This window comes from Aythya marila, assembly GCF_965140915.1.
Source record: "Aythya marila genome assembly, chromosome: 1".
NCBI classification, from domain to species: Eukaryota; Metazoa; Chordata; class Aves; order Anseriformes; family Anatidae; genus Aythya; species Aythya marila.
Genome location: NC_139042.1, coordinates 117,062,164 through 117,088,287, shown reverse-complemented (window position 1 = coordinate 117,088,287; position 26,124 = coordinate 117,062,164). Strand labels below are relative to the sequence as shown.

Sequence of the window (26,124 nt, the reverse complement as noted above, 5' to 3'; positions counted from 1 at the left end):
GCAGCATTACGCCAGCCTGGGGTTTCCTGCCAGCCTCTTTGGCAGGGGAATGTCCCTGACAGGGCTCACCCTGCCTGGGAAATTCCACCCTGCACAAAAAGTCCAGGGAGCCACTCTCACACCGCCCTCCTCCACCCTCCCGCTTCCCCTCACATGTCATAACATTCCCCCCGGCCCTCCCCAGTCAGCCGCGGCCAAAAGATAAATGGTGCCTGAGCCGCTGCCATAAAAACCAACCCCGTGGGCACCCAGCCTGGAGGTGCAATAAACTTGGGACAACTTGGGGTGTCTTTTTTTTTTTTTTTTTTTTTCCTTTTTTGTTTCGTGACCAGAAAGCCAGAGTAAGCAGGACATTTGTGAAGTGGGAGGGAAAAAAAAAAGTTTCCCTGCTGCTGCTTCTCTGTTTCATACCGTTAAACCTCAGAGGAACTTTTCAGTCATTCACACAGATGGGGCCATAAGGGACGATCAGTTGCCAGTGGGGTGCAAGGAGCTGCCTTGTTTTCTATAGAGCTAACTCTAACTTCGCTCGTCAGACATGAAGGTACACTATTACTCTACTTGCCTTATTCTTTAAAAAATGTCATTATTGGAACTACATGGGTTTCTTTTTATTGTTTTCACTCCTAATAGCCTTGCAAGTGGCTTGTGCTCTGTCTGCTGATGTGTGCTTTGGGGTTGGGTGTGGAAGAATGGCTGTTTTTTGGGAAGGTAACGGGCAATAAACGTGAGGGGAGAAACCACAAGGAGTGGTGAGATTGTTGAAAGCCCGCAATGGAGCTAGGGATGAAATGCAAGTGGGACTAGCTACAGGTTTTATCTCTAACCAACCTGGATGTTTTGGGCGATTCTCTCTGAAATAAACTCTTTTTCATGGGATGGTTTAAAGCTCTGAAGAGTTAGGGTGGATGGGAAGCGAAGCTGTGAGGGCATTAAATGGAAGAAACATTCAGTGGAAGCAGGTGTTTTGTGTATCTGGATTACAGTTTCTTTTCTGGCTGCTAAATGGTAATTTGGGGATAGCACAGCATCACCAGCACACCACCCTGCCCAGACTCAATGGGACAGGAGTAAAATTGTTGTGGTGCATTCAGAGGGTGACAGCACAGCAAAATGTGTATTAAAAATAGGGATCTATGCCTGCCTCCTTGTAATTTAGCAAAACTCTGTGGGAATGAAAAGAAGTTTAACGAACCCAAACTTCACTTCAGAATTTGTTACGCTAAGCGGTTCAATAAACCAAACCGTGAACTCCTTTTCACCCTATGAGGGTTTCTCTGGCTTACCACGTGGGGCCGATTATCGCAGCGTCCCCATCCGTTACCTGGGCCTGCACCTGCCGGGATGGGAGGCAGCTTGGTGCTACACTTCTGGCACAGAACAGGACGTGGTCTGCATTTCAGACTACCGTAATTTGGGGTATGGCTGTACCACAGCATCACATGAGGCTGGTGTATGGCATGTGGGTATTTTCAGCTGGGACATTGTGGCTTGCCTGGAGGCACACAGGGAGCAGGGAAAGGGCTGTACCCTGGACACTCCGTCAGCCAGTCTGGAGGCAAACATCACCTAGGGACATGGGGAATAAGGCCGTGTTCCTGCTCCAAGTTACACTCTGGTATCAGCTTTGATCCTGGGGCAATCGATTTCTTTTTGGCTGCCTTTTATTGACTTTCTTTACGGAAAGCCACGTGTTTCGCTTTGCATTTAATGGAAGTCGAAAGGAGGAGGGTGCGTGTGTGTGTGGGAAATGCCCTTGGGTGCCTGGGGCTGGCCACCGGTGAAGCTCTGGGCTGCTTTGGGCCATGGAGCAGCCTGGCCCTGCACACTGCTCTCCTGGCACATCCCTCCTGTCCCTGGCCTCCTGGAGCATCAGGGTGGCACGGGTGGCCCCAGCCCTCCTGTCTGCTCTGGGCCTGGCCTCGCTGCTAGCCTGGGATATAGGGAGCAGCAAAATTCAGGTCTGATGATGCTGCCAAAAAAAATGGGCCTGATTTTTGCCTTCCCAGTCACATGCTCGTGAGACAAAATGGGTGGTAAGGCAGAAACTAGAGCTGCCTTTAGTTCTGCTTTCTTTGTAAGAAATTGGCAGGAAATTAAAAGGAAATATAAAAATCCACGGCTTAGCTTCTGTGAAAAAGCAATGTTCTGTAGGACAGGATGTGTCTGGCTTCGGTCGGTGCGTCTCCCCAGCTGAGAACCGAAGGAGAGAGCCAAGGTGTGGGAAGACAATTTTGCATGATGCCCCACTGAATCAAAGGGTTCATTTTCAAATTTCTTGATATTTTATGCTAAGTGCTGCACCATTTAAATATTACTGTTTTTTGTCTTTACTGTCCATTGACATGGATTTCTTTCTAAATGTGTAGCAACTGGCTGTCAAGCATGTAGAAGCAAGAAGGGCATGGCATTAGTATCCTTTTCATGATATTTATTTTTCATATTTATGTTGTTTATGCAAGTGTAGGACATATGATGCTGAGACATGCGGTAGCAAATTCTGACCCATAGATAGCGGTGATGTCCTGGTTGAAGATGATTGCACACATGTATCTCAGGATAAAACCTGCCCTAGAATCTGCAATTCATCCCAAGCACCAGGAGTTTTTATACTGCTGCTTGGAATAAACCTAACAATTTTCCTTACCATAGTCAAATTTGACTTATCTGCCTTGGTTTAGGTGCTTTCTGAAGTGAAAATATTTCCTGTTTATTGAATTTTTGTCTGACTAATGGAGGACAACTCCACAGCTGAGTTTCAGGACTTTCCTGAGGTCAGATAGCCATGTGATTTGAAAGCCGGGATTTCTCTAGTAACTGGAAGTCTGAACAAAGGGCATTTAAAATCTGTAGAATGAAAACCATAGTGAAACAAGGTCGTGACACAAGATGCGAATAGCAAGGGCACGTGCTCCAATAAGCTTTGCATTGTTAACACTCGTCTTTCACTCAGTGTTGCCCTGTTTCTGCCTGGGATTTCCTGCACACCCATACGCTCTCTAGGGCTGAGTAGATGCTCGTGTGTGTAAGCTGTGTAGGGCTGTGCAAATCAATGCTGAGGCTCCCTGCAGGTGTTGACCTTGCAGCACAACTACAGCACGGCTGACTTGCATGCATGCTGTCGGTATGCCTGGGATGTTTGGCCAGGTGTCAGCCCAGTTGGACCTACTGTGCTGTAGGTGTGACTGGTTGCTGCATCCAAGAAGTGGACAAAGTTTCAAAATCTGCCTGGACGACATTTTTTTGAGCAGAAAAACGTGTTTGGGAAGCCTAGTTGTATGGTAACCTTAGCCTCGGATAGCCTACCCATTACTATCTAAAAACTGAGAGACTAGAAATGCAGGGTCCTGGGTAAACTGAGGTTTGAAAAATGTTATTTTTCTGGGTTCAAGTCTCACTAAGATAAAGCGGTTTTTCCTGTACTAAAGAGTTGAATGGCGATGCTGCATTCTGGGAGACATCTCTGCATTCCCTGTGAGAACATGATTTTGTTTTACTGGGGATTGAAGTGGTCCTAGTTTGTGGAAGGTACAAAGACTGAAACTGAAGTCCGCTGGAGACAAACCCACTGTCGTGGCTGTAGCAAAAGCTCCTGTCTCTGAGAGCAGACAATAAACATTACTGTGGGGTTATAATGATAGATTTTGGCCCAGGTTGGTCACCTGAGTTAGAAGGGAAAAGACCTTCAGCATGACACATAAGGGAAGCTCATGCTTGCATCTTTAGACCTGTGATGAGGCTCCTCAACAGCACCGAGAAACAGCACTAACTCCCTTTCTAACTGGGATACTGTAAGAAGCAAAATATTTTGAGGCAAGAACATGCATTTATTTACCTCATCTATGTACACACCAGTATCCTTTCCAGCTGACATGTGACGTTGTCCTTTGCTATGGGGAAAAAGCATCCTGCTCCATATTTATACGCTGTGACATCAGCAGTGCGTGTATTTCTTAGCAATGAGTTCCTACTGCAAGGTGGTAATGAGCTAATGAGATAGAGCAGCTTATGAGAAAACATGACTAACCAGGGCAGTGAGTATGTTGAGAGGAATGTCCACAAATATAAGGTGTAAAGGGAGACTGTTTACTGGTAGAGAAATCAGATCAACTTGTGCAGCTTTGTAGTACTCGCTGTGTTTGGCATTTATTTTTCTCCGTACTGATTTCAGCTGCTTTATATACACAGTATGGAAGAATCTATTTAAGAACAACTAAGTTTTTTTTTTGTTTGTTTGTTTTGTTTTTTTTTTTGAATATCAAACAACCTGGGAGAAAACAGCCGAAGTGAGGGCATTCTTTGGATCAAAGCAGCAAGCCCCAAAAGATACATGGTAAATAAATAGTCTGAATTTTCCTTTAATATGAAGAATTATACATGCTCCCTTTTGAAGTTCAGGCTAATCCTAGAACAGTAGTCTTGGAGACCAACATTGAGGAAAAATGTAGCAATACAAGTATAGCGAACAGGTTACAGACACAGGCTCCTCTGTACTAGCTTTTAGAGCAAAAATGTGTCATGGACCACTTCCAGTTTGCTGACAGGTAGTCTCTTAAGCTGTTAAAGCAAACACACTTATTGATCCTACAGAGCAGTCTTTAGTATTGAAATAGTTATGAAGCTTTTATCTCCAGTTTTCTTGATGCTGTTCTAAAAGCAAGTTCGATGTTGTGTTGGACTGGAATCTGTGTGCTGCATGGAAATGCTTCTAGCACACAGAGGTGTGGCAGCTGTGCTCACACACCTTGACTCAAAGTCTGCAGCAGGAGGCTAATTATACCAATTTGAGAAGAAGCAACATTTGACATCCATACAGTAAATATTCACTTGCATTAAGCAACTGGATTATAAACTACCATTTTTATTTTCAGTTTAAGAAATACCACAAAGGTCATACAATTCCAGAAGTGTGTTGCAAAACCAAATTTTTGTTACTAGTAGTTTGTGCTCTGCCACTTTACCTAAAGGCTCGCCCTTGTTCTGTGCTGCCACTTAGGACAGACTGAAGAGAGTTTAGCCCACTCCCACACCCACCAAACTGGGGTCTGCTCTGAGAGCTGTCACGCTCCTGGTGCTCCTTGCTCTGTTGGGAGTCACGGAGGCAACTTACACACAGTAAAGGCAAAGCTCTGCTTTTGGGGCTTCATTTATTCACTTATGGGTTTATTTATTTGAAGACCACATCGGTTGCTGCATTCAGCCCAGTACGTGCCCCAGGACCAAGCAGTGCAGGCATACCGATGCTATACAGGCTAGCCCTTTCCCTGCAGCAGGCTGGCCAAATATATAAAGCGTAACCCTTTGCTGTGGTCTCTTTCAGAGTCCTCCTCAGGACATGTTTTCCTTTTTTTTTTTTCAACTCTGCCTGCTTGAAATAATGTGTCATGGCCAATGCTGTGCTGCTTTTAAAACAAGATGTTGTTGCATGTGTGACCTGGAGCTACAGCTCCGAGGGGATTTTTCTGAGGGGGAAGATGAGGAAGGACATCTTTTTGGAAAGTAATATAAAATAGAGGAAGGCAACCGGCACAGCCTTGCCCACACTAACTCTAGGGAGCAGTCCCAGAGCAAACCATGCCCAGGTTTCAACCACGGGAGCTGGTGTCTTTGCTTTGTAAGAGATCCCAGAACTGAGCTCATATAAGTGCACTGTTACCAATCCTGGGACTGGGATATGAGAGTAAACTGTGGGGCCGCATCATTTGACCATACAGAAGTAGAGGCTAGCTTCATTAGATTGGCCATTTGAAGCTATAGCGGGTGATGCAGGGTGTTGAGAGGAAGTATTTGCAAGCATGCTCAAACCTCTGCCTAAATTTTGAAGCCTAGATGTTTCAGAGCAGAGAGTGCGCAGTACCTCCTCTGTTACCTGTGCCGCGGGGCTTTGCAGGGCTCATCACGCCTGTTTCTCTGTGTGACGTTAAGGCAGTTCTGTGGGAGTTTTCTTTCCATCTTTTTTCCTGCCACTTCGCAATATGGCCTGGAAGTCCCCTTCCCCTTCTGGCTCAGGCAGTAAAGCTTGTGTCAGAAAGCATAAACCAGAGATGGTTGAAAGCTGGACAGAAAAGTTTCTCCCTCAGTCTCAATTTATGTTATCGTTATTAAAATGCTGTTCCCAGCATGAGGACCCAGAAATGAGAGAATACCTCATGGTTATAGTAAAAAAAGGTGTTGAAAATAATGAAAGTGTGTTTTAACAGAAAATCCCCAAAGCACTGAAGAGGCTTTTTGATTTTACTTCAACTTAAGGCAGCAGCTCAGCTGTTTCCTTGTGCCAAGGATACAGTTATTTCAGGCCTAATGGATGGAAGAGCCCAGTACAGCATCTCTGTTGCATATTTGCTCAGTGCTGGCTCTCAACAGGATAGCAAAATGGAGACCTAACTGATTAATCTAGATGTTTAGTTGGTAGCAAAACTCAAAGGTGTCTTTCAACCGTTACGACTTTTGCAATGAAGGGAGAGGCCCCAGACAAATGACTGCAAATTTTGAGACAGTAGTGTTTTTTTTTGTTGTTTTAATCTGAATTTTCAGATCCTTCCGAAGTAGCTCCTGGGTGTGCACAAGTCATACACCCAAAAGCAGTGATAAAAGTTGTTCCAGTTATCAAGTGTACTGGTATAACCTAACCAAGACTGATTAGATTTAATTCAACAATACTTGTTCAGGCTTTATTCTGCAGTGAGCTAACAAGCTGAGGCTTTGGTCTGAAAACAAATACATTTTGTGTCTCATTTTTGCAGTGGTCTGAGATATGGATATAAACATATGTCACCATTTGCAGGTGTATTTAAGACAGGTTTCAGGACAAATGTTGCTCATATTGGCCACTAGTTGGCATTATTGATACATCGCAGTATATGTAATGGCGCAATAAAAACCTGCGAGGCCAGTGCTTGGCAAGCTGAGGCATCCTCCTCTGTGCAGGCCTCTCAGACATCAGCTCTGGAGCTTGCCGGGTTATGCTGCATTACCCTCAGCCAAAAGAGGATGAAACTGCCTGCTTTGCTGCGCCCTTGCAGCTCCTTCCCAGCCGACATCCCTCCTCCCTGGCTTGTGGCTGTCTGTACAGGCTCTGCCAGCTCTCCCGGCAGGAGAAGAGGTGACGAGCACTTCTGGTCGCTACCCTGCCCGGGAGGAATTTTCTTAGGCTGAAAACGTCTGCCGGGCTTTTGGTCACTGTGGATGTTACGTGGTGTTTGGGCCAAAAGAAACGTTCGAGGTCTGCAGCATTAATAATTACAATTTGTAAATGTAGCAATAATTTGCCAGTAACTTGCACGGAATACTTTGAGAGTTATGAGGTTGCTGGGAGCCAGCTCATCTTGTGCAACATGGGCGTGTGTATTTTTGAAAGAGCCTTTTGTTACAGAGTTTGGTGGAATTAGACTTGTCCTAATCTGCTTTGACTGGGAGTAAGATTTATGTCAAAAGACCTGATAAATAAGATTTTGCTGATGAAACAACCATGAGTTAAGGTATCAGAGTGTTGCCTGAAGTGGATTTTGCTTAGTAAAATGAAAGCAAGTCAACAGTTCAGCCTTCAGTAGAGTTGAAACTTCAGAACAGAAAAGAAATTCCACACCCCCTTTGCATTAAGGTAAAAACCTCATTAAATTGTTTTACAGAATATTTTCTATTTATATGTAGAGGCTAATCTTCAATTAATCAGTTCCAAAATGATTACGGAATAGCAACGATAAAGATGTTGCTCATCCCTGCCTGTATGTGTTCTGAGGGCCTTCCATGACCTAGTAGAATTAAAATGCGTGGAATACACTTTTGGTTTGACATTCATTTTTACCCTTGGCATTTTTAAGGGAATTACAGACAGCTACAGCACTAAATCTAATTCTTTCAATTACATACTTCTCGGATTCGTGTTGTTGTTTGGTTGTAAGAAGACAAGATCCAGACGGATCTGCCTGCAGAAAGCTGTGTTACAGATCCTCCTATCAGTCACCGAGGGCACAAAGCGCATTCAAGGGCTAAGGCATCTCTGATCAGCAAGTGCTTTTTAACAAGGAAATGCTTAAAGTATCTACCTAAGGCTAAGGTATCGTAATTGAGATCTAAGGTTTGGAGAACAACGGAGAACAATCTTCTCGCATGTTTAAAACATACTGCCTGATTTCACAGATCCTTGCTTGCATAAAGAGGTTCACTGAAATCAGTGAGAACACTCAGTTAGGAGATAGCTGCTGATTAGGTAACAAAGGAATTTTTACCTTTATTAGACTATGCTATTTCTGGCACAATGAAGTGTTTGACTTGCCTTCATACGTCACATTTGCAAGTTTTACTGTGACTGCATAAATTTGTTCTATGGCTTAAAAGCACACACAGCTTTCTGGAGTAGGAAGCTGTAGATAACTCCAAGTGAAACCCTGTCTTCACCTGACAAGGGAAGAAATGTTTGAATAATACAAAATAATTCCCTCCTGCCTCCTCATGGCTGATTAATATAATTTCACGTTGCACCTGTCCCATGTTTTTTAGCACAATTAAAACATGTATAATAATCTAAATTATAGACCTCCAATCTACATAATATGCTTTAGAAATACAGTGTTGTTTTACTGCATATTTTTGGGGGCAGCCACTGTGCTAACAACATCCTAATCACAATGTCGTGCAGACAAACACACACGCTTGTTTTTTAGAAGACGATGACCTTGGTGGTAGATGAGAAAGGAGAAACGTGTTTTTTGGGAGATGGGGGGAAGCCTCCCTGGTGAATGCGGGTCAGAAGTCACCGGTGCTGTTGACATTTGTCACAGGCGCACAGTTTCACCACCTTTAGTTTTGGCACCGTGCGCCTTGCCCACTCCTCTCTGCCGGGCTCCGGCTGCCTCACAGCAGCCTGCTGCAACCTGAAAAACAAACATTTTCCGGGCCTGCCCGATGCCTGCTCCACGCTCGGCGGCGGCCCAGGGCTGAATCCCCCGAGCTGTGCCAGAGAATGTGGTTGGGGTTGGGGTCGGGGGGGCCGCCTCGTCTACCTGCTGCCCACCCCCTGGGGGCCGCCTCGTCTACCTGCTGCCCGCCCCCCTCCCTCGGGGCCGCCTCGTCTACCCGCTGCCTGCCCGTCCCCGCCCCGGGCGCGGCCGCGTCCCGCCTCCCCCCGCCGCCCTTACGGGAAGCGCGGCCCCTCCCGGCCCCGGCCCCGCCTCCGCCGGCGGGGAGGAGCCGCTATAAGCCCGGCCGCCGCGGCCGCCGCCCCCCAGTCCTCGCCGTGCCGCCCTGCCGTCCAGCCCTGGCCGTGCCCGCGCCCGCCGCCGCCGCCGCCCCGCTGCCCGCCGCCCTTCTCCGCCGCCGCCGCCCGCCGCCCCGCGGCACCGCCATGATCGTGGACAGCAGCCGCGACGCGGCGCCCGATGGCGGCGACGCCGGCGCCCTCAGCAGCCCCATCAACCTGGCGTACTTCTACGGGGCCTCGCCGCACTCCAGCGAGGGCAGCTGCTCGCCGGCTCACTCCGCCCCGGGCTCGCCGGGCTCCGACTCGGACCTGTCGGTCAGCAGCCGCGGCGGCGGCCGCCGGGACTCCTCGCGGGGCGGCGCCCGCCCCGCTCTGCAAGGTGCGGCCGGGCGGGGGGCGAGCAAATGGCGGCCGGGGGGCGGGCGGGGGGCGAGCAAATGGCGGCCGCCGTCGGGGGTGGTGTTGGGGTGGGCTGAAGGAGACCCCCGCGTCTGAGAGGGCCTGGGAGGGTGACGGGAGGGAGCGGTGACCTCAGGGCCGGTTTTTGGGGTGGTTTCCAGCCTTTCGACAGCTGGCGCTGCGATGGGGAGGTTCCGGCGTGATTCAGCCGGAGGAAGTGGCACGGAGGGGAGTGCGCTGCCGCGGACGGGACGCAGGGCTCTACCTCGCCTTCCATCACTGTGTCTCCTCCTGTCTTTATTTCTCCCCTGTTTTACTTCTTAACCACTAATCTCGGCGTTTCGGTTCGTGTCCCAGCAGTGGAGCAGCACATGGGGGGAGGAAAGCAGCACAGGGGCCCCTTCCAGGGGGTCCGCGTGAAGAACTCGGTGAAGGAGCTCCTGCTGCACTTCAGGAGCAGCAAGCAGATGTCCTCGGGCACCGCCGCGGAGGACTGCAAGGTAACGAAGAGCATGTGCCAGGGCTGACATAATCGGGCTTAATGATTGCTGAAGCTGGCAAAAAAGAAAAGGGGGAAAAAAAAAAAAAAGCATGTGATAACAGTAAGAATGTGGTAGAAGTAACTTTACGGCTTTATCTGATGTGGATGAAGTCATTGTTTTTCCCTTTCAATACACGGTGGAAGAACAGAGCCGGAGGAAATTAGTGAGGCTGTTTACTGTAGAAGAGGGAGGCACTTAAATGTTCTTATTCAGCTTTATTTTCCAAAGGGAGTTCGGACCAAGATGTGTTCGTGTTGTGAGACGGTGATAATCCCCTGTTAACTCTGAAGTCATGAATTTTAAGAGCAGGGAGTCTTTCCAGAAGAGAATCACTTGGCAGCTTGTGGTGCTGCTGCATTCCTCTAGCATAAAGGCGTATCCCAATCTGGAAAGATAGGAACAGAAAGGTGTAAGAAATGTTTGTAAAGAAAACCCTCTTTAATCTTCCAATATCCTGTTTGAGCTTTCTAGCTGAGTGTTGCCACAGGAAATTTCTTGCATAGGAAGCTTTACAGCATTTGAGAGAGGTAAACTTGGCAGGTTTACGTTAAGAAAAATCCTGACACCTCACTAAGGACGTTGTCTGTCTCTAGATTTTCTTGAGTTCTGCGGTATTTTAACAAATAGCTTAAAAAGCCTAAAGAAAAATGGCGGTTTTCATTTCAGTTCCATAAAACTCTTTACGTTTTCTAACCTTAATTAAAGCAATTAAATTAGGGTTACATTGCCATGTTACTAGGTTTATTCTAAGGTATATTCTCTATTTATAGAAGCAAGCCTCTGTTTTTGTCTTCTTTTATTTTCCCACTGAAATAACATTATAATAATGGGATAATTTGGATTTTTTTTTTCCTCAAAAGGCACAAGGAGGATTGGTGAACTACGAACAGTACACAGGTAAGAAAAAAATACATGTATATATTATATATTCTACAATTATATTTTAAAAGTAGATAGTAGGAGTAATCTCCATGTGGATTGTAAATTCCTTTTCTTTTCAGCAGAGCTGAAGAGCATCCTGGGTCACGGTGGCAAAAGAAAGGCTCCTGAGCTCCTTTCTGATGGACCTTCTTTCAAACGCCAAGCTAATATTCACCCACACCTCCTGGTAAGCTTGGACTATTTTTTTTCTAGTGCTTTTTGTTTTCTTTTGGGTAATCAAAAACTGCTAGCTAAAATAATGCCTCTAACTTGCTGGTACTTGTTTGGCTTCTTTTTCTGACAGACGCCACCCCAGACACCGACTTCAATGGATAGCATGGAGGAGACGCATAAAAACGAACCAAAGCATGACAGCAGTTCTGATCTGCTCCAGAACATTATAAACATTAAGAATGAGTCGAGCCCCGTTTCTCTGAATACAGTGCAGGTTAGCTGGTTGCACGGTGTCTCCAGTCACAGTTCGCCTGGTGAGCAATACCATGACAGTCCAGGAACACAGACTTTTTCCCCGTCCCAGAAGTACCAAGCATTCCAGGATCACACCTCCCAGAATATGCTTGATCCTCCCCAGCATTACCCGTTTCCTTCATCGCAGAACCAGGAGTTGTCACAGAGCTATACTTCGGATGCATCTCTGGAGTACAGGCCCTTTTCTGCCAGTGACCAGTCTCCCAGCTACCAGCCAAATACCTTTGAGAGCCATGAACTGCAGTATTGCCCTCCACAAAGTTTCTCCTCCCTCCTCAATGATTCTGAAGGCTCGGAGAACATCTCTGCCCCCCTCCAGCCGCTGACGAGTGCCCACCCGCAGTCTGATGTCAGCTCCCATGCTCAGAATTTCAGCTTGGCTCCCAATAATATCTGTGGTAGTCTTGAGCGCAGCATCTCTTTGGCTGCTTTGAATGTCTCGCTACCACACCAAAATGTTGCCAGAAACACAACGCAGCTGGGCAAGTCATTTTTTCAGTGGCAAGTGGAGCAGGAGGAAAACAAATTGGCTAACATCTCTCAAGACCAGTTTCTCGCAAAAGACTCTGATGGAGACACGTGAGTGCTGTTTATCTCAGTGTTTCCCAAGTAGAAGGTTGGGGAATACTTCTGTTCAGGTTTTGGTGGACTACTGGGTTTTAATGAAAGCTGTTTGATAGCAGTGCTTGTGTCATGAGCGCAGGGGTTTCGGTAATCATGGTCTCACTGATGGGCTGTGATGCATGCAGTTGCAGCACATTTGGTAGATAAGGTAGTTGTATCATCTAATTTCAGGTACTTATTGTTAGATTTTTATCTAGTAAATTGAGAGAAAAAGATTCTAATTTAGATGTTTGAAATTACCTTGGGAGGAAGGTGCTTGTGTTCCCGTCTTAGTCACCCAGAAGTCTGAAGCTGGCAGTATAGCACCCTTCCCATAACGATCTCTGGATCTCTGTAGTGATTTGAGCCCCAGGTTGTATGGTTGTGTAACTGTTTTCCCTCTTTCCTGCAGCTTCCTTCACATCGCTGTTGCCCAGGGCAGACGAGCACTCTCCTACGTTCTCGCAAGGAAAATGGCTGCTCTGCATATGCTGGATATTAAAGAGCACAATGGCCAGGTGAGGTTCCCAATGTCTGTGCGCCTGATCTGTGCACCTGAGTGCTCTGCATGTCTGGACCTTGAGGAAAATGTGGTGAAATGCTTATTTAATATTAACCCCGAGATTTAGTCTGAATACTAATACTAACCTTGAGCTATTAATACTTCTTGGGATCACCTTGAGCTGGGAAAACTATACGCTCAACTTCATTTGTCCTGGCTTCCTGGTATTCATAATCACTGCTTAAATAGTACCATGTAGCTAGCTAGGCTTTGTGTTTGTTTTAGTTGCTCCTTCCTGTTAGAGATCATATGACTAATAGTTGAAATTTTCTTCTCAATGTTTGCAGAGTGCTTTTCAGGTTGCTGTGGCGGCCAATCAGCATCTCATTGTGCAGGACTTGGTTAGCTTGGGGGCTCAAGTCAACACCACAGACTGCTGGGGTAGAACACCATTGCATGTTTGTGCTGAGAAGGGACATGCCCAGGTCCTTCAGGTGAGAAGCCCTACTGTAGCTCTTAACTTGGTATTAGCTGTTAAAGAAAATTCCGAAAACACCACGCTTCCCCTTATCTTTCTGTAGCCTTGTAGATATGTCTCAGGGCTCGACAGGTGTGATTTAAAGTGAGCTTGAATTTGACTTTTAAGGTTCTTGCCAATGTTTTTGGAGTAATGTGGTGGAATCCTCTGCTATGTGAAATCAGTAAAAAGTTTCTTTTTAATGCTTTTATTTATTGCAACTTTGCAACAAGGCTGTATACAAGCTTGAGGAAGCAGTATGTGGTTTGGGTAGACCTAAACATATGCCTGTTCCCACTTCTGTAGGCAATCCAAAAGGGAGCCATGGGAAGCAATCAGTATGTGGACCTTGAGGCAACGAACTATGATGGTAAGTAGTTTGGAGCTTATGACTTACAAAGTTACTGGACGTTACAGTGTTTTATATGTGAATCTAATTCTGGGTGAAAAGCAATAAAATGGGGTATAGCTTTGCCAGGTTGAAATTGGCAATTACACTCGAAATTGCGTTATGATTGGCATATTTGTCAGATAAAAGCATGGTTATCCTCTGCCTGTTGGGATCTTTCCTTCTTCCCTCTGACTGACTGACACATTTGGCGCAGAGACTCTAGATGATAATGGGTTATTGTTTAAAATCTGTGAGTGCCAGTGGTGTGTTAGTGGATAGAGAATGCAGAATCTCTGGCACCAGAGAGCTGCTTTAATTGATCGTCTTTTCCATGCAGTAACTTGTTCTGAAATAGATTTTTTTTTTTTTTTAACAAAGTATATGAGAAGAGATTCTTTACTTACCTGCTAGCTGATTGCTTCCCATAAGTTGGTACTTAACTCTTTGACTCACAACCCAAATCCTGAGCCATGCAGGAGCAGTCCTTATCGCTTGGAAATGTGGAAACAAGCAGCCAGTTACTAATTCTATATTGCACTCATTTGCTAATGATGATTTTATTTTTCAAATTAAGGTTTGACAGCGCTGCACTGTGCTGTTCTGGCCCATAATGCTGTGCTGCATGAGCTGCAAAACAGTCAACCACCTCACTCTCCTGAGGTTCAGGAGCTTCTGCTGAGAAACAAGAGCCTGGTAGAAACCATTAAGACTCTGATACAAATGGGAGCTTCTGTTGAAGCAAAAGTGAGTAAAACAGCTTTCTGTAAGGTGTCAGATCCCAAGAAAATAGGGAAGCAGATCACGTCCCTTTATCCCATGCTACATCTCAGCCCACTTATTACAGAGGAAGTAGACTGATTTGAAAGCTTCCTAAGCAACTTATATTTTAATTTACTCAAGTGGAATGAAAATGTTGCGTTTATTAAGAACAAGATATTATCAATGCAAATGAACCATGGGAAAAGGGAGGTCACAGTCTAATTTCTGGATTAAGAATGATGCTACACCAGTTGCAATTGGTTGTGTCTTAAAAGTAAGAATATGTTTGGAGCATTTTGAGGTATCTGTAGTAATAGGGTGCTGATGATACCCTGTTCTTAAACTGTACATTCTAATTACATGCTGCTACCTGTCCAGTTTAGATCAGTGTTGGGCAGATCATTAGTTGGTATAACACTTGTTTTTTTGGCTATGTAAGTTTATTGCTAGATGAGGTGTGGTCTGTTGTTCATTAGATGATAAAATATATATTCAGACTGACTTTGAGTATAAATACTTCTGTTCAACACTCTCGTTACTCTGTTTTGTTTATCTGCATGCTCAACCTGGATAGGTGAAACTAAAAGTTCCTTTCTTGATAGGATCGCAAAAGTGGTCGCTCAGCTTTACATTTGGCAGCAGAAGAAGCAAACCTGGAGCTCATTCGTCTCTTTTTGGAGCTGCCCAACTGCCTGTCTTTCGTTAATGCGAAGGTATGGTGATTTTCCTGAGTGCAGATATAATCTGGAATGTATGCGAGCTGGTCACTATAAGTGTCCTGAAACTCTTGCCCCTGCCATTTCTTCATGGTATTTGTCTTCTACAGGCTTACAATGGCAACACAGCACTTCATGTGGCTGCTAGCCTGCAGTATCGGGTGAGTCAGTTGGATGCGGTTCGCCTGCTAATGCGAAAGGGAGCTGATCCAAGTGCCAGAAATTTGGAAAATGAGCAGCCAGTTCACCTGGTTCCCGATGGCCTTGTAGGAGAACAGGTAAACAAAAAAGAAAGCACAACACACTAAAATAACAAGAACCAAAAAAAAAAACACAAAACCCTCCTCTCCCATCCTCCCACTGCCAACCCAAAAGCTATATTCTTCTCAACATTTTTCAGGTTTTGAGTTGCAACTTAAGGAAAAGATTTAGCAAACGGCTTTTTCTTCAGAGGTTTTTGGTTTTAATGTTAGGATCAGAAAGAATGTGCAAAGACCTGAAATTGTAGATTTCATTTGTAGCTTCTTCTGTCCCACCTCAAAAGCTTTTTATGTCAAACTAGTATTGAGAGTTTATTTTTCTCAGTAACCTTGAGGAATATGGGAGGTAATGTGCCTTTTCATGTTGATCTCAGTATGGCTTAAGATCATGTTACGAATTATGATCAGCAACAAAAATAAAAATTTTGAGGCCTGAATAGCAGATGAAGAAGATAGCTCTTTCCTAGGAGCTGTTGAAGTACATGAAAGAAGATAGCCCTTGAGCTAAGGAGCTAATAACCTAAGCAACTCAGTAATTCTATTTTATTTACTTGGTTCAAGTCTTGTAGAATTGGATCAATTCTTGTGTAACTGAATTCAGAATCTAGTCTCAGATAAATGAGGAAAGCAGAACTAGAAATTATTTTTTAATTTGTTTTTAAGTTTCTGACTTCAGGATGATAAATGCTAATGCTTTTGTCTTTTTTTCTCCTCTAGATAAGACGTATCCTGAAAGGGAAGGCGATTCAGCAGAGAGCGTCGCCATTTTAAACTCCATGTTTCTTGGAGTTTATCTACTTTACACTCACTGTCAGTCAGGCAGTCCTAATGTATCTGTAAATAGACCATTTGCCTAGTGTTGGCAAATGTTAGTTGTTTCTATGAAACAAAAGTACTTTGTTCACTATCATATAGTGGGTTATGTACGAGTTTTAAAAAAAAATCAAAAAAAAATCAACAAAACAAATCAACAATCAAATTCTTCCGATCAAATGGGAATGTTTTCTTCCCATATATGTGGAAACTTTGCATGGATATCTGAATTTCATAGCTACAGCAAGACTGATTTATTTTAAACAGCCATACAGCTAAGTTCTAGACAAGGATAATTCTACAGTAGTAAATCTTTGTCTGGAGAGGGCTGATACATGACAGCATTGCAGAGTTTTTTGTTTGTGTTTTTAATAACACTTAAATACTAAGTGCAAGAGAAATCAAGTATTTTTGAAGAGAAAATTTTATTTATATACATTTGTGGCTTTCTTCCAATGTGTTGTGCAGGATTGTACATAGTCCTTGGTGTTTTTATACAGCTGTATAGTTCTGAGTATCTATTGATAGCTTGGGAATGATCTGAAGAAGAAAAATCTTCTCTGATCTCAAACTTGCAAGTTGCATATGGAGTTTTAATACTGGTGCAAATCGGGTGAATTCTGTTATTTTTAAAGACTGAAGACCAAAATTGCATTTAAGATGGATTGTCCCTAGCACTGATTTGTGCATGCTTTTGGACTTGTTAATAAGACATGAAAAGCCATGCTTACTCAGGGGACTGTATCAGCTTTTTTTGTATGCAGTAGAGGGCTTTTGTTTTGAGAGGACAGTAGATTGAGGGAGAAATGTTGTGACTTACATAGTGTATATAATTTTGTCATACTTTAAGGAATATGATCCTGATTCAGTGAAAATATTTAGCATGTACTTAACTCTTGATGCATGTTGAAATCACTCCATGTTCCTTATACTTAAATACGTGCAAGCCTCACTAGTGTCAGTAGGACTTCAGCACATGCCTACGTAGCTTGCTGAATTGGGCTCTAGTTAATTCTAGAGACTTAGTGTTTCTCACCTCCTAAGCAGAGTTAGTCCATTCACGGTTTTACCTTATAGGTACAGTAGATAGCAAAGCAAATATTTGAAGTTAATGTTTTTCTATTTTTAATAATTACTGGGTTTTAATGCAAAATGTGTTCTAATGATGCTGTATACTTGTATTCTGTTGGATAAAACTGCCTCCCATCACTTAGTCAACAATCCACACGGCTGTAATCCAGCAGGATGTTCTTTGTATGGTCTTTGCTCTTAACTTGTTCTTGCATCACACGCAGTTCTCTTCCATAACAAATTAATTAGTCTGATTTTGCTGTCTTGACAAGGTATGTCTTGTAGACAAGCTAAGTGGAAAAAATCTAATATTCTGAGGCCTGGTTGTGATGTATTTCTTGAAGGGTCTCCTGTATCTTGTGTTTGAATAAACATGTTACTTAAACACCATTGTGGTTACTGTCTGTGATTAATAATGATGATGAAATCAAGATTGAGATAAAACTGATACAGCACAGTGATATGCGAGACTGGTGAAGGTTCATTTGTGAAGTATGAGATGGAGTTTCCTCTCCATCCCCCCTGTTGTTTACTCCTTGTTTGATGCTTTTTTTTTTTTTTTTGTAGCTGGTGCTAGGGCATTTCAGGTCATTCATTGTATGGTTGTATTGCCTCTGTATTTGGTAGCTGTGTCCCAAATGGAATTAATAGTCACTAAATCGTCCAATTTGTAGGTTTTTACCTGACCAATTGATTCCTCTCTCTTAGAGGATCCTCTCTGGGTGGTGCTACTTTTGTCCCTATGTACTTGAAAGAACAGCAGTTCTGACAATCTCAGCTTTTCCCTATCATTTCTTTGCTCTTTGTTCTGACAGCTCAGATTCGAGCAGTAAACATAGCGCTGATGGAAGTCTGTACAAGTAAAGCTATATGCATTAAAAGTGTACGTATAAGTGGTAGGCCATTTAAAAGTAAGTGAAAGCTGTACACATTGGAAAGACTGCCCTTGTTTCATGAGTAAAAGGGTGGGCTCTGAGTTGACCATGACCTTTCAGGAGAAGAAATGTCATGACAGACAGTGCTTGCTGAGCATTGAGCTAGTGAGATAGCAACACACAAAAAGCAGATGAGGTACGTAGTCCCTAGGAAAGGGACTGAGAGGAAGAAAAAATACTTCCATGCTACTTGTATAAGCCCTGCCCCCTCCTTAATTGTTGCATGCAGGTAGGGTGTCCCCTCAGGTAAAAGTGTGTTGGAATTGGAAGAGGCCCAGAGGTGTGGAAGAGCTTCTCTACAGGGAGGAGCAGAGTAGCTGAGGACACTTCAGCTGCAAGAGCAGTGACTGACAGCAGATAAAACATCGTATCAGGCCAGAGAAACTGGATTGGGATTAACTGCTTGCTGTGCCTTCCAGTATAAGAGCCAGAGGCTATTAATGAAGGCACCAAGTGTACAACAGACAAAAGGACGTGATTTGTTGAGATAGTTGAAGAATGTTGTAGAAGCAACATATCTGCTGATCCGGGGAGGAACTGGGTGGATACCTAAAAGAAAAACCTTTTTGTGAAGGGCTTCTAAACAGTCCTCCTTCTGTTGAAGGGTGCTGGGGGGGTACCTGAGGGGTACCTGAGGTACTCTATGATCATACAGGCTTTCTGTGTGCTTAATTCCCCTGGGGATTTGTTAATGGACGCTCTTTTGGATGAGATGGTGCAGCGAACTATGAACTTTTGCTCTAGTTATGCTTTTAGTGGTTGACAGTTTCAGTCTGGCTCCACTGATAGCAGTCACACCTTTAATAAGAAGAAAATCTGGGGAATTCATCTTGTGGTCAGTTGAGTGCTTCAGGTTAAAGCTAGCAGATCTTTTGGTCTGCCCCTGTTCTGTGTAAAAAGTGGTCCCTGGAGGCCTCAAAAATGGCCTCTGGTGCTGAGGTAAGGTGATGGAGAAAAGAGGCTGTACAATGTTTAGCAGATAAGACTATGAAATGATGATGGAGAGTGGAAATGGGATTGCATTTCTAGTTACAGTATGCAAAGAAGAAATGGCACCTGTTGATGTGAACAACTAATTGGGCCTAGATTGTGTTGAATATGCTGTCATCTGAATGTACCTCTCACTGTTCGTGAACTCAAGTCCTTTTTTGTATGAGGAGCCCAATAGCACAGTTCTCACTTCATTTCCCTTTTATTTATAAAAGGCGATTACACAAAAAAAAAAAAAAAAAATTGCTGATGAGATGCTGGCCTTCATATCAGCTGGATCTGACTGCCTGGCACTCCTTTCTGGGTGTTGTTTACTGAGTCATCTAACAAAGGCTAAAGTACCTTGGGCTCTTAAGGGTGGCAGAGCATAAGCATGCACTCAGTCTGTGCTAGGGCATAGAAAAGGGGCTGCTGGTGAGAGGTGTTTAGCAAATGGTGCTGTTCTTTCAGTGACACTTGTGCTGCAGATCTGTTCTTGAAGGCATTTAAAAGGCGTGTTTAAAAAATAATAATCCTGAGGGGAGACTGAAGTGTTTGGAACATATTTAACCTGCCTAGAGCTTAATTTCATTGTCTCAAACTCAGTAGGCAATTTCACAAGAAAGCATACTTAGCCTAACTGACTCACTTTTTTTCTACCCTATAATACTGGGAAGTTTTGGTGTGTATCTAATATGATATGAATAGTTATTAGAAATGATCTTTTTTTAGTGAAGGGCAAGTGGCATTAGATATTTAGCAGGCTAGTGGTATTTACCTGAAAACCTGCGGTGCTGGGAAAGTGCTGAATGGCTTTTATTGACTTGGATGCAAGCATGTCATTTATTTCTCTGTTTGGAACGGAGGCAAAAGAGACTCTGGCTTTGGTCCGAGTAGGGATATTAAAACATACAGAGCTTTGTTCCCAGGATGTTTCTGATTTGTTTGTCTAAGTAAGCCAAACCTCAGGAAAGGGTTCCTTTTTGATATTTGTGGATGGCTCATCTGGCTGGAGTTGGGGAAGGTAGCAATTCATGGTTTCCAAGAAATGCGTTCTGCTTTTGGGGATGGAAAAAAGTACATTTCCCACATCTATTGCTTATTTTATATATTTATTAGAAAAAGAAGACATATCCAGGAAGTGCATTCTTAGAGAGGTTGGGTGTGGTGGAAGTAACTTCAAAGGTACAACACGAAGTGCTTGTTCTTCTCGCCTGACAGTTTGCTTATCTGGTTGCCTTTCTTTTAAAAATATATATGCTGTCCTCTGTAAGACAGGAGCTGAGGATGATTAAAGTGCCCTGAAAATGGAAGTTAAAGAACAGGTTCCTGCAATTAGATACCTGGCAAAAATTGATCTGATCTTTCCGTGCATTCAAAACAAATCCTCCTATTGTTATCTACTACGTTTCTTGGGTGTTTGTTGGAGATAATGGCCCTCAGATACTGATGGCTTGTAGCCCTGACTTCTCATCAGGTTGATTAAGCATCAGTCAGTGTCCAGCACTGTTACCTATCACTTTTAAAGACTAGGACAAGGACCAACAATGCTGGTGACAAGAATGATCTATGTCTGGGAAAAGCAAGTAGCACCTCTGAAAGTTGAGGCACCTCTTAACAAGCATCCGACCTCTCTTCCCCACTCCCTCCAGGATGGCAGTGAGGGCTCACCTGGCTGTGTTTTGCCACTTTGAGAGGAGACCTCTTTAAAAATCTTTGAATTTCTGGAAAATTAAATACTATTTTGAGAGGAGAAAGGTTTGGTTTGCTCAAGGGATGGACTTGCTGATATTTCTGCTTCTAAAGGAGGCAGAACTAGCCCCTAATTGAAGTAGTTCCTTACAGCCAGCTTACAGCCAGCCTTGGTACCTGGGAATGCTCATCTACCTATGTGGCCAGCTGTATTTCTTGGCAAAACGTACCACTGTTGTTAGCTAATGGATATGTCTAATCTTTATTTATTTATTTATCTATTTATTAGGATTGGTCCACTGTTAGCAAAAACTCAAAAAAGCACTAATGAAATTGGGAATTTCACTAGCTCAAAAACACTATGTGAGAGGTTGTCTCTTTTCAGATGCTTTGATTTGGGGATTGGTTCCTCCTTTAGGCACTCATTTTGGTCCTGTGGGGGAAAGATGGTGTATCCTGGGCTGTGCTTGTTGACTGTGTATTTGTTTCCAGCTGTTATGATTGATTAAGAGGCTGACTCAGTAACTCTTTGGGTTTTACTTGATAAACCTTCCTCTTAGCTCTGAAAACTTGATCTAGGCTGTTTTGAGAAAGTGGTTGTTGCACTAACCAATCTAGACTTCACACGTGGTTTTCCTCTTAGTTTCTGGTGAAATTTCTCCCCTCCCTTGCTAGTCAGAGAGCCTGAGGGAAAGATGACTAAGGTGGTGCTTTAGAGCTAGGAGTGGGAGCAGATAATTGAAAGCAGTTGCCCATTGCTTCTGTAAACTTGTCTGGGCTGTGATTTTGACTGGTGATGAGTCTGAGTGAAATGTTTACATCAGTGCAGTGCAGAGATGTGTTCACATATGCTTCATGAAACCTTGTAGCCCTGTTCAGATGGTCTCAGATGGTATATGTAGCTCACAGTACCAAGTGCTGCATGGGGCTGGTTTATAGGCCTCAGCTCAAAGATCTCCTGGCCAGTGCTGAGCTCTTTCCATTGACTTGGCCTTTGAGAGAGGTAGACCTTGATTAACCTTTGGTCGTGGCTCCTTGGGATGGCATTCAGTCACTGCCCATGTATCTCTTGGAGCCTTTCTTGGAAGGCCCAGAGCTGCCTTGTAGCTTCTGGGGTGCCACCAAGCCTGCGGGGAGAGACAGGAGGATGTTTGCACTTGGTGAGCATCAAACTCAGGCTCACCCAGTTTAGACTGGGACTAAACATAAACACTGCAGTTTGTGGCCAACCAATGAACCCTGCTGAGCTGGGAAGGTATGTCTTGTTATTATCCTCAGGCAGACCACAGGCCCTTGCCCAAGGACTTTCATTCTACCAAAACCAACCCAGTAAACGATGCCAATAAACTTGGGGTTTTAGGGGTGAGAACTGGAAATTTGAGGTCACAACAATGAAAGATCTTGCGAGATGCTTGAGATGCTTACAGTGCCACCTGTGACCTTGTCCTTTGCAATGTGCTGCATTTTGGTGTAGCATGTAGGAGTAAGAACTGAGTCACCAGTTGTAGCCCGCATACATTTTGAGGGGAAGGGCCTTAGCGGCAATTCGAGGAAAAGCCTCAGTATGGTAGCATGCTATTATCATTATTCATCAGCAGATTTCCAGGTGGCTTCAAAGGACAGTCAGTCATTAATTGTATCAGCTAGATAAGAAACCAGAGGTAGAGAGAAGCTTGTCTGAAGAGTACCACAAGAGCCTCATCCGAAGGCAGCAAAGGCTTCCAATTACTCCTGCAGTTGCCTGCTCTTTCTAAATTTACTGAATAATGAAGTGAGCAATGACTGAGCTGTAGGTCATTGACAATCATTTTGTAAATCATTCGTGTCATTTGTACACTCACTTTGGGAGACCCTGCATGTGATACTGCTAGGCTTGCCAGACTGTTCCTGGTCAAAAGCTCAAGAATGAGCTGCAAACTTTTCAGGAAAAAGTTTCACCTTTCACCTTTCGAAACCCAGACTGCTAGAAAAGGAAGAAGGAAAGCAGACCTGGACCAGGAAAAAGTAGACCTAAGCAAATTCAGTGTTACTGCTCTAGTGAGCTCTAAGCTATGCCCATGTCTCTAGTTACTGCGTTATGTGAACATCGAAGGCAAAACTGTGATGGCTTTTTTTCTTATGTAAGGTGCATACATATTTGGACATCTCACTACAAGAAGGATAGTAAGTTGCTCCAGTGTGTGCAGAGGGGAGCAACAAAGCTGGTGAAGGGGCTGGAGAACAAGATGTGTGAGGAGCACCTGAGGGATCTGGGGTTGTTTAGTCTGGAGAAGAGCAGGCTGAGGGGAGACCTCATGGCTTACTACAGCTACCTGGGAGGAAGTTGCAGTGAGGAGGGTGTTGGTCTCTTTTCTCAGGTGACAAATGATAGGATGTGAGGCAACAACTTCAAGTTGCACCAAGGGAAGTTTAGATTGGACCTTATGAAGAGCTTCATGGAGAAAGGTGGTCATGGGTTGCAACAGGCTGCCCATGGAGGTGGTGGAGTGCCCATCCCTGGAGGTATTGAAGAGACATGCGGCCATGGTGCTTAGAGACATTGTTTAGCAGCAGACTCATAGTGTTATGTGGATGGTTGGACTTTGTGATCTTAAGGGTCTTTTCCAACCAAAATGAGTCTATGATTTTAAAAGCTGGTCATAAAGCGTGCTTAGTCATTAATGGATTTCTCAGAAAAGAATAGCGATGATTCAAACTGAGAAATAAACATTTAAGTTACTGGTATGAGCTTTTAAAAGTGCTTTATATATTGCCATGAATATTCTGACAGCTATATGAAACAAGTCTTGCTTTTGGGATGGGGTAGCAAGATTCAGCTCAGGATGTGAATGATGCACTAAAAGTTATTATGCTATCAGATTAGCTATTCTGTTGTTCAGGATAGAGTACTCTTAAAGATAGTTAAGATAAATAATATAAGTGTCTTTAAAGTTAACAGATAAGAGAGGATGCTTTACTGCCTAGGAATATACAGCTTTTATCCAGCTCTGTCCTTGCCCATCGCCCTCGTTGCAGGCTGGTACAGCTTTTCAAACTTTCTCACATATGTCTGAAGAAGAAAAATGCATATGTAGAGTAGGTTTAGAATATAGATCACTTTATTTTTGTACTCTGTAGGAGAATTGTATGTATATATGCATGCAAAATGTAAGTATGTAAAATGTATTGTGTGGGAGTACATAAGGCTGCAAAACTCTTTCAAGAAGATTAATCTTTTAATCCAGGAATACTTCATTACTTCAGAAGTTTTTATTTTCTTTTGTTAAAAATAGAAACTTTTCCCATACTATTCCCTTGAATTTGCAAATGGAATACACTAGTAAAAACATGTAGTAAAAAAAAAATTCTACACGGAATAAAATTCAGGTTTCTAATGGTTTTCTGTCCTGAGAATGAACACCAACATAGACTCTCTCCCATGCCTAACACGGATGAAGCATGTCCTCAGCAGCTGGTGAGGACCCTCGTGTGCTCCCTGCTTCTATCTTGGCTGTCTCTGTACATGCAGAACATCCACATGTCCATGTGAGCTGGCAAACCCTGCAGTCTCCTCTTTCTGTTCCAGTGAGGAGGACCCCAGGAAAGGTGTTTTTTGTGCAAATTTTGGCATGGGGGGTGGGAGCGAGGTGGGATGGCTAAGTCAACATTGCAAAGGGCTGATGTTCTGCTTGGAAAGTGTCACACAGCGCACCAGCAACTTCAGCCCACATCCAGGACTGCAACCTGCCCGTGCAACCAGTAGTGCAAAGGCAGATACCTTTGTACTTTATTACAGACACAGTGAACAAAGAATTTTTTTTTTTCTTCCTTAGCTGTCATAATGTAATTCTGTTACTGAAGTGGTTTTATCTGTCTACTGATGAGCATGAATGTCGTTAGCCTCTTTCCCACGGTTTCTGCATTGGTGTCTCAGGACACGTCCCTTGATTTCGGAGCAGCCCTTCCTTTCCACACCCAGCGTCCTCAGCTGTACATTCAGGCTGGGCCATGGCAGAGCCCAGGGAAGGGAGATCTGGAGAAAACCTGACCACAGGTGTGAGGTCACTGGGCACTGATCAGCTCCACAGCTTGCTTGGGGGCAGCACGAGCTGGTGTTCAAGCTTGGGATGCTCAAGCCGGGACACAGTGCAACTGTTCCCTGTCAATCTGGACTTTATGGAGTAGAAGCACTACTAATAAACCTTTCTAAAAATCTTTTTGCTTCTAGGAAGCTGTCAGAAAGATGCAGTAAGAGTTCTAGGGAAGGCAGCATGCTCCTTGTGTCCTCCTGCTCCCAAATTGGTGCCCAGGCTCCTGCTTCCCAGCTACAATGGGAGGACGGACCTGTGCTCTCCCAAGAGGTACCTGGCTGGCACTTCCTAGCTAAGGCTGCGAACATCAAGCCTTCTTGCCCCTTCCTCGTGCTGCCTTTGCTCATCAGGCCCAGGGTTGGCACCTTCCTTCAGGGGCTTACTAGTGGCTGTTGACCCCTGCAAATCCCCCCATTGCCCCTTGGAGCGGTCAGGGGCTCATGACAGCCTCTGCCCTGAGAGCTCTCAGTCTAGACGCTGGGTGCGGAAACGAGGACGCTGTGGGCCCCTACTTCAAACAGATGAGTCTTCCCTGGTCGCTTGCTTGTCGTCTTCCAGAAGCCTCCCGGCACGCTTGGGGAAGATTTGAATAAGGAGAGGGAGGAGGCCCGGCAGCCCCATGGGGGGCCTCTATCAGCTTCTTACTGGGTTTGTGCGCAGCCTGTACACTGCTGCACTGTGGTCCTCGTTATCATGCTGATGGCTCCAGTTCTTGCTCTGCCTGTTTGGTTTTGCCCTATTGTTGAATTTATTGCTCCTGGACTCTTTACTCTTGTTGGCTCCTGATAAATTGTTGCCTCTTATTAGCCTTAAATTACTGCCTCTTACCAACCTTTAATTACTTGCCATCATATCTTGGTGCCACATCCTCTTAATTGTTGCTCCCATGCTTCTGAAGACTCCTCCTTGCCTTTGCTAAACCCATTAGCCTTGCTTTCAGCTTGCTTTGGCCACATCTCTCTCTGTCCCTGCCTTCCCTATCTCTCTGTGTCTTGCATGGATCCTATGTGGAGTACCATGGAGCCCCATCCTTTCCTGGGAGCATTTCTGGTCTTACTGCATCCTCCCTCTCTTGTCCTGTGCTCCCAGATTCCTGCTGCGTAGCTCCTCCATGGCCTGCACACCACTGCCATTTTTAGGGCTGGTGCTGATGGATTTCTTTTGCTCTGTCTTCCCTCTCTCCCTCTGCTTTTTTACATCCTCGGGTGTCCCCTGTCAAATTTCACCCATCCCTCCCATTTCTCAATTAGCCAGTGTTTTTTCTTTTCTTTGTCGC

General features: G+C 44.4%; 1 protein-coding gene across 5 annotated transcripts; it reads left to right on the top strand.

The window, feature by feature from the left end:
* The first annotated feature begins 205 nt into the window (after nt 1–205).
* NFKBIZ (NFKB inhibitor zeta) lies at nt 206–17,566 on the top strand. 5 transcript variants are annotated; one of them, XM_082777943.1, is made up of 12 exons: nt 206–544; nt 9,956–10,098; nt 11,001–11,037; nt 11,142–11,248; nt 11,366–12,129; nt 12,566–12,671; nt 13,003–13,149; nt 13,479–13,542; nt 14,138–14,307; nt 14,925–15,035; nt 15,149–15,316; nt 16,016–17,566. In XM_082777943.1, the coding sequence occupies exons 2-12, from the start codon at nt 9,970–9,972 to the stop codon at nt 16,067–16,069; spliced, it is 1,857 nt and encodes a 618-aa protein (XP_082634069.1). In that variant the 5' UTR covers nt 206–544; nt 9,956–9,969; the 3' UTR covers nt 16,070–17,566. The 5 variants fall into 5 exon arrangements, with proteins under 5 accessions (XP_082634069.1, XP_082634068.1, XP_082634067.1 ...); XM_082777942.1 differs by lacking the exon at nt 206–544 and adding an exon at nt 9,245–9,578 and having other exon boundaries at nt 9,959–10,098; nt 11,145–11,248; XM_082777941.1 differs by lacking the exon at nt 206–544 and adding an exon at nt 9,245–9,578 and having other exon boundaries at nt 9,959–10,098.
* Nucleotides 17,567–26,124: the final 8,558 nt, after the last annotated feature.

Excerpts from the sequence above, each read along its gene's own strand:
- NFKBIZ (XM_082777939.1), top strand. The coding sequence starts at position 9,344 with ATGATCGTGGACAGCAGCCGCGACGCGGCGCCCGATGGCGGCGACGCC. Across the intron at positions 12,672-13,002 it reads TTAAAGAGCACAATGGCCAG|AGTGCTTTTCAGGTTGCTGT; the intron begins GTGAGGTTCCCA and ends CAATGTTTGCAG. Across the intron at positions 13,543-14,137 it reads TGAGGCAACGAACTATGATG|GTTTGACAGCGCTGCACTGT; the intron begins GTAAGTAGTTTG and ends TTTCAAATTAAG.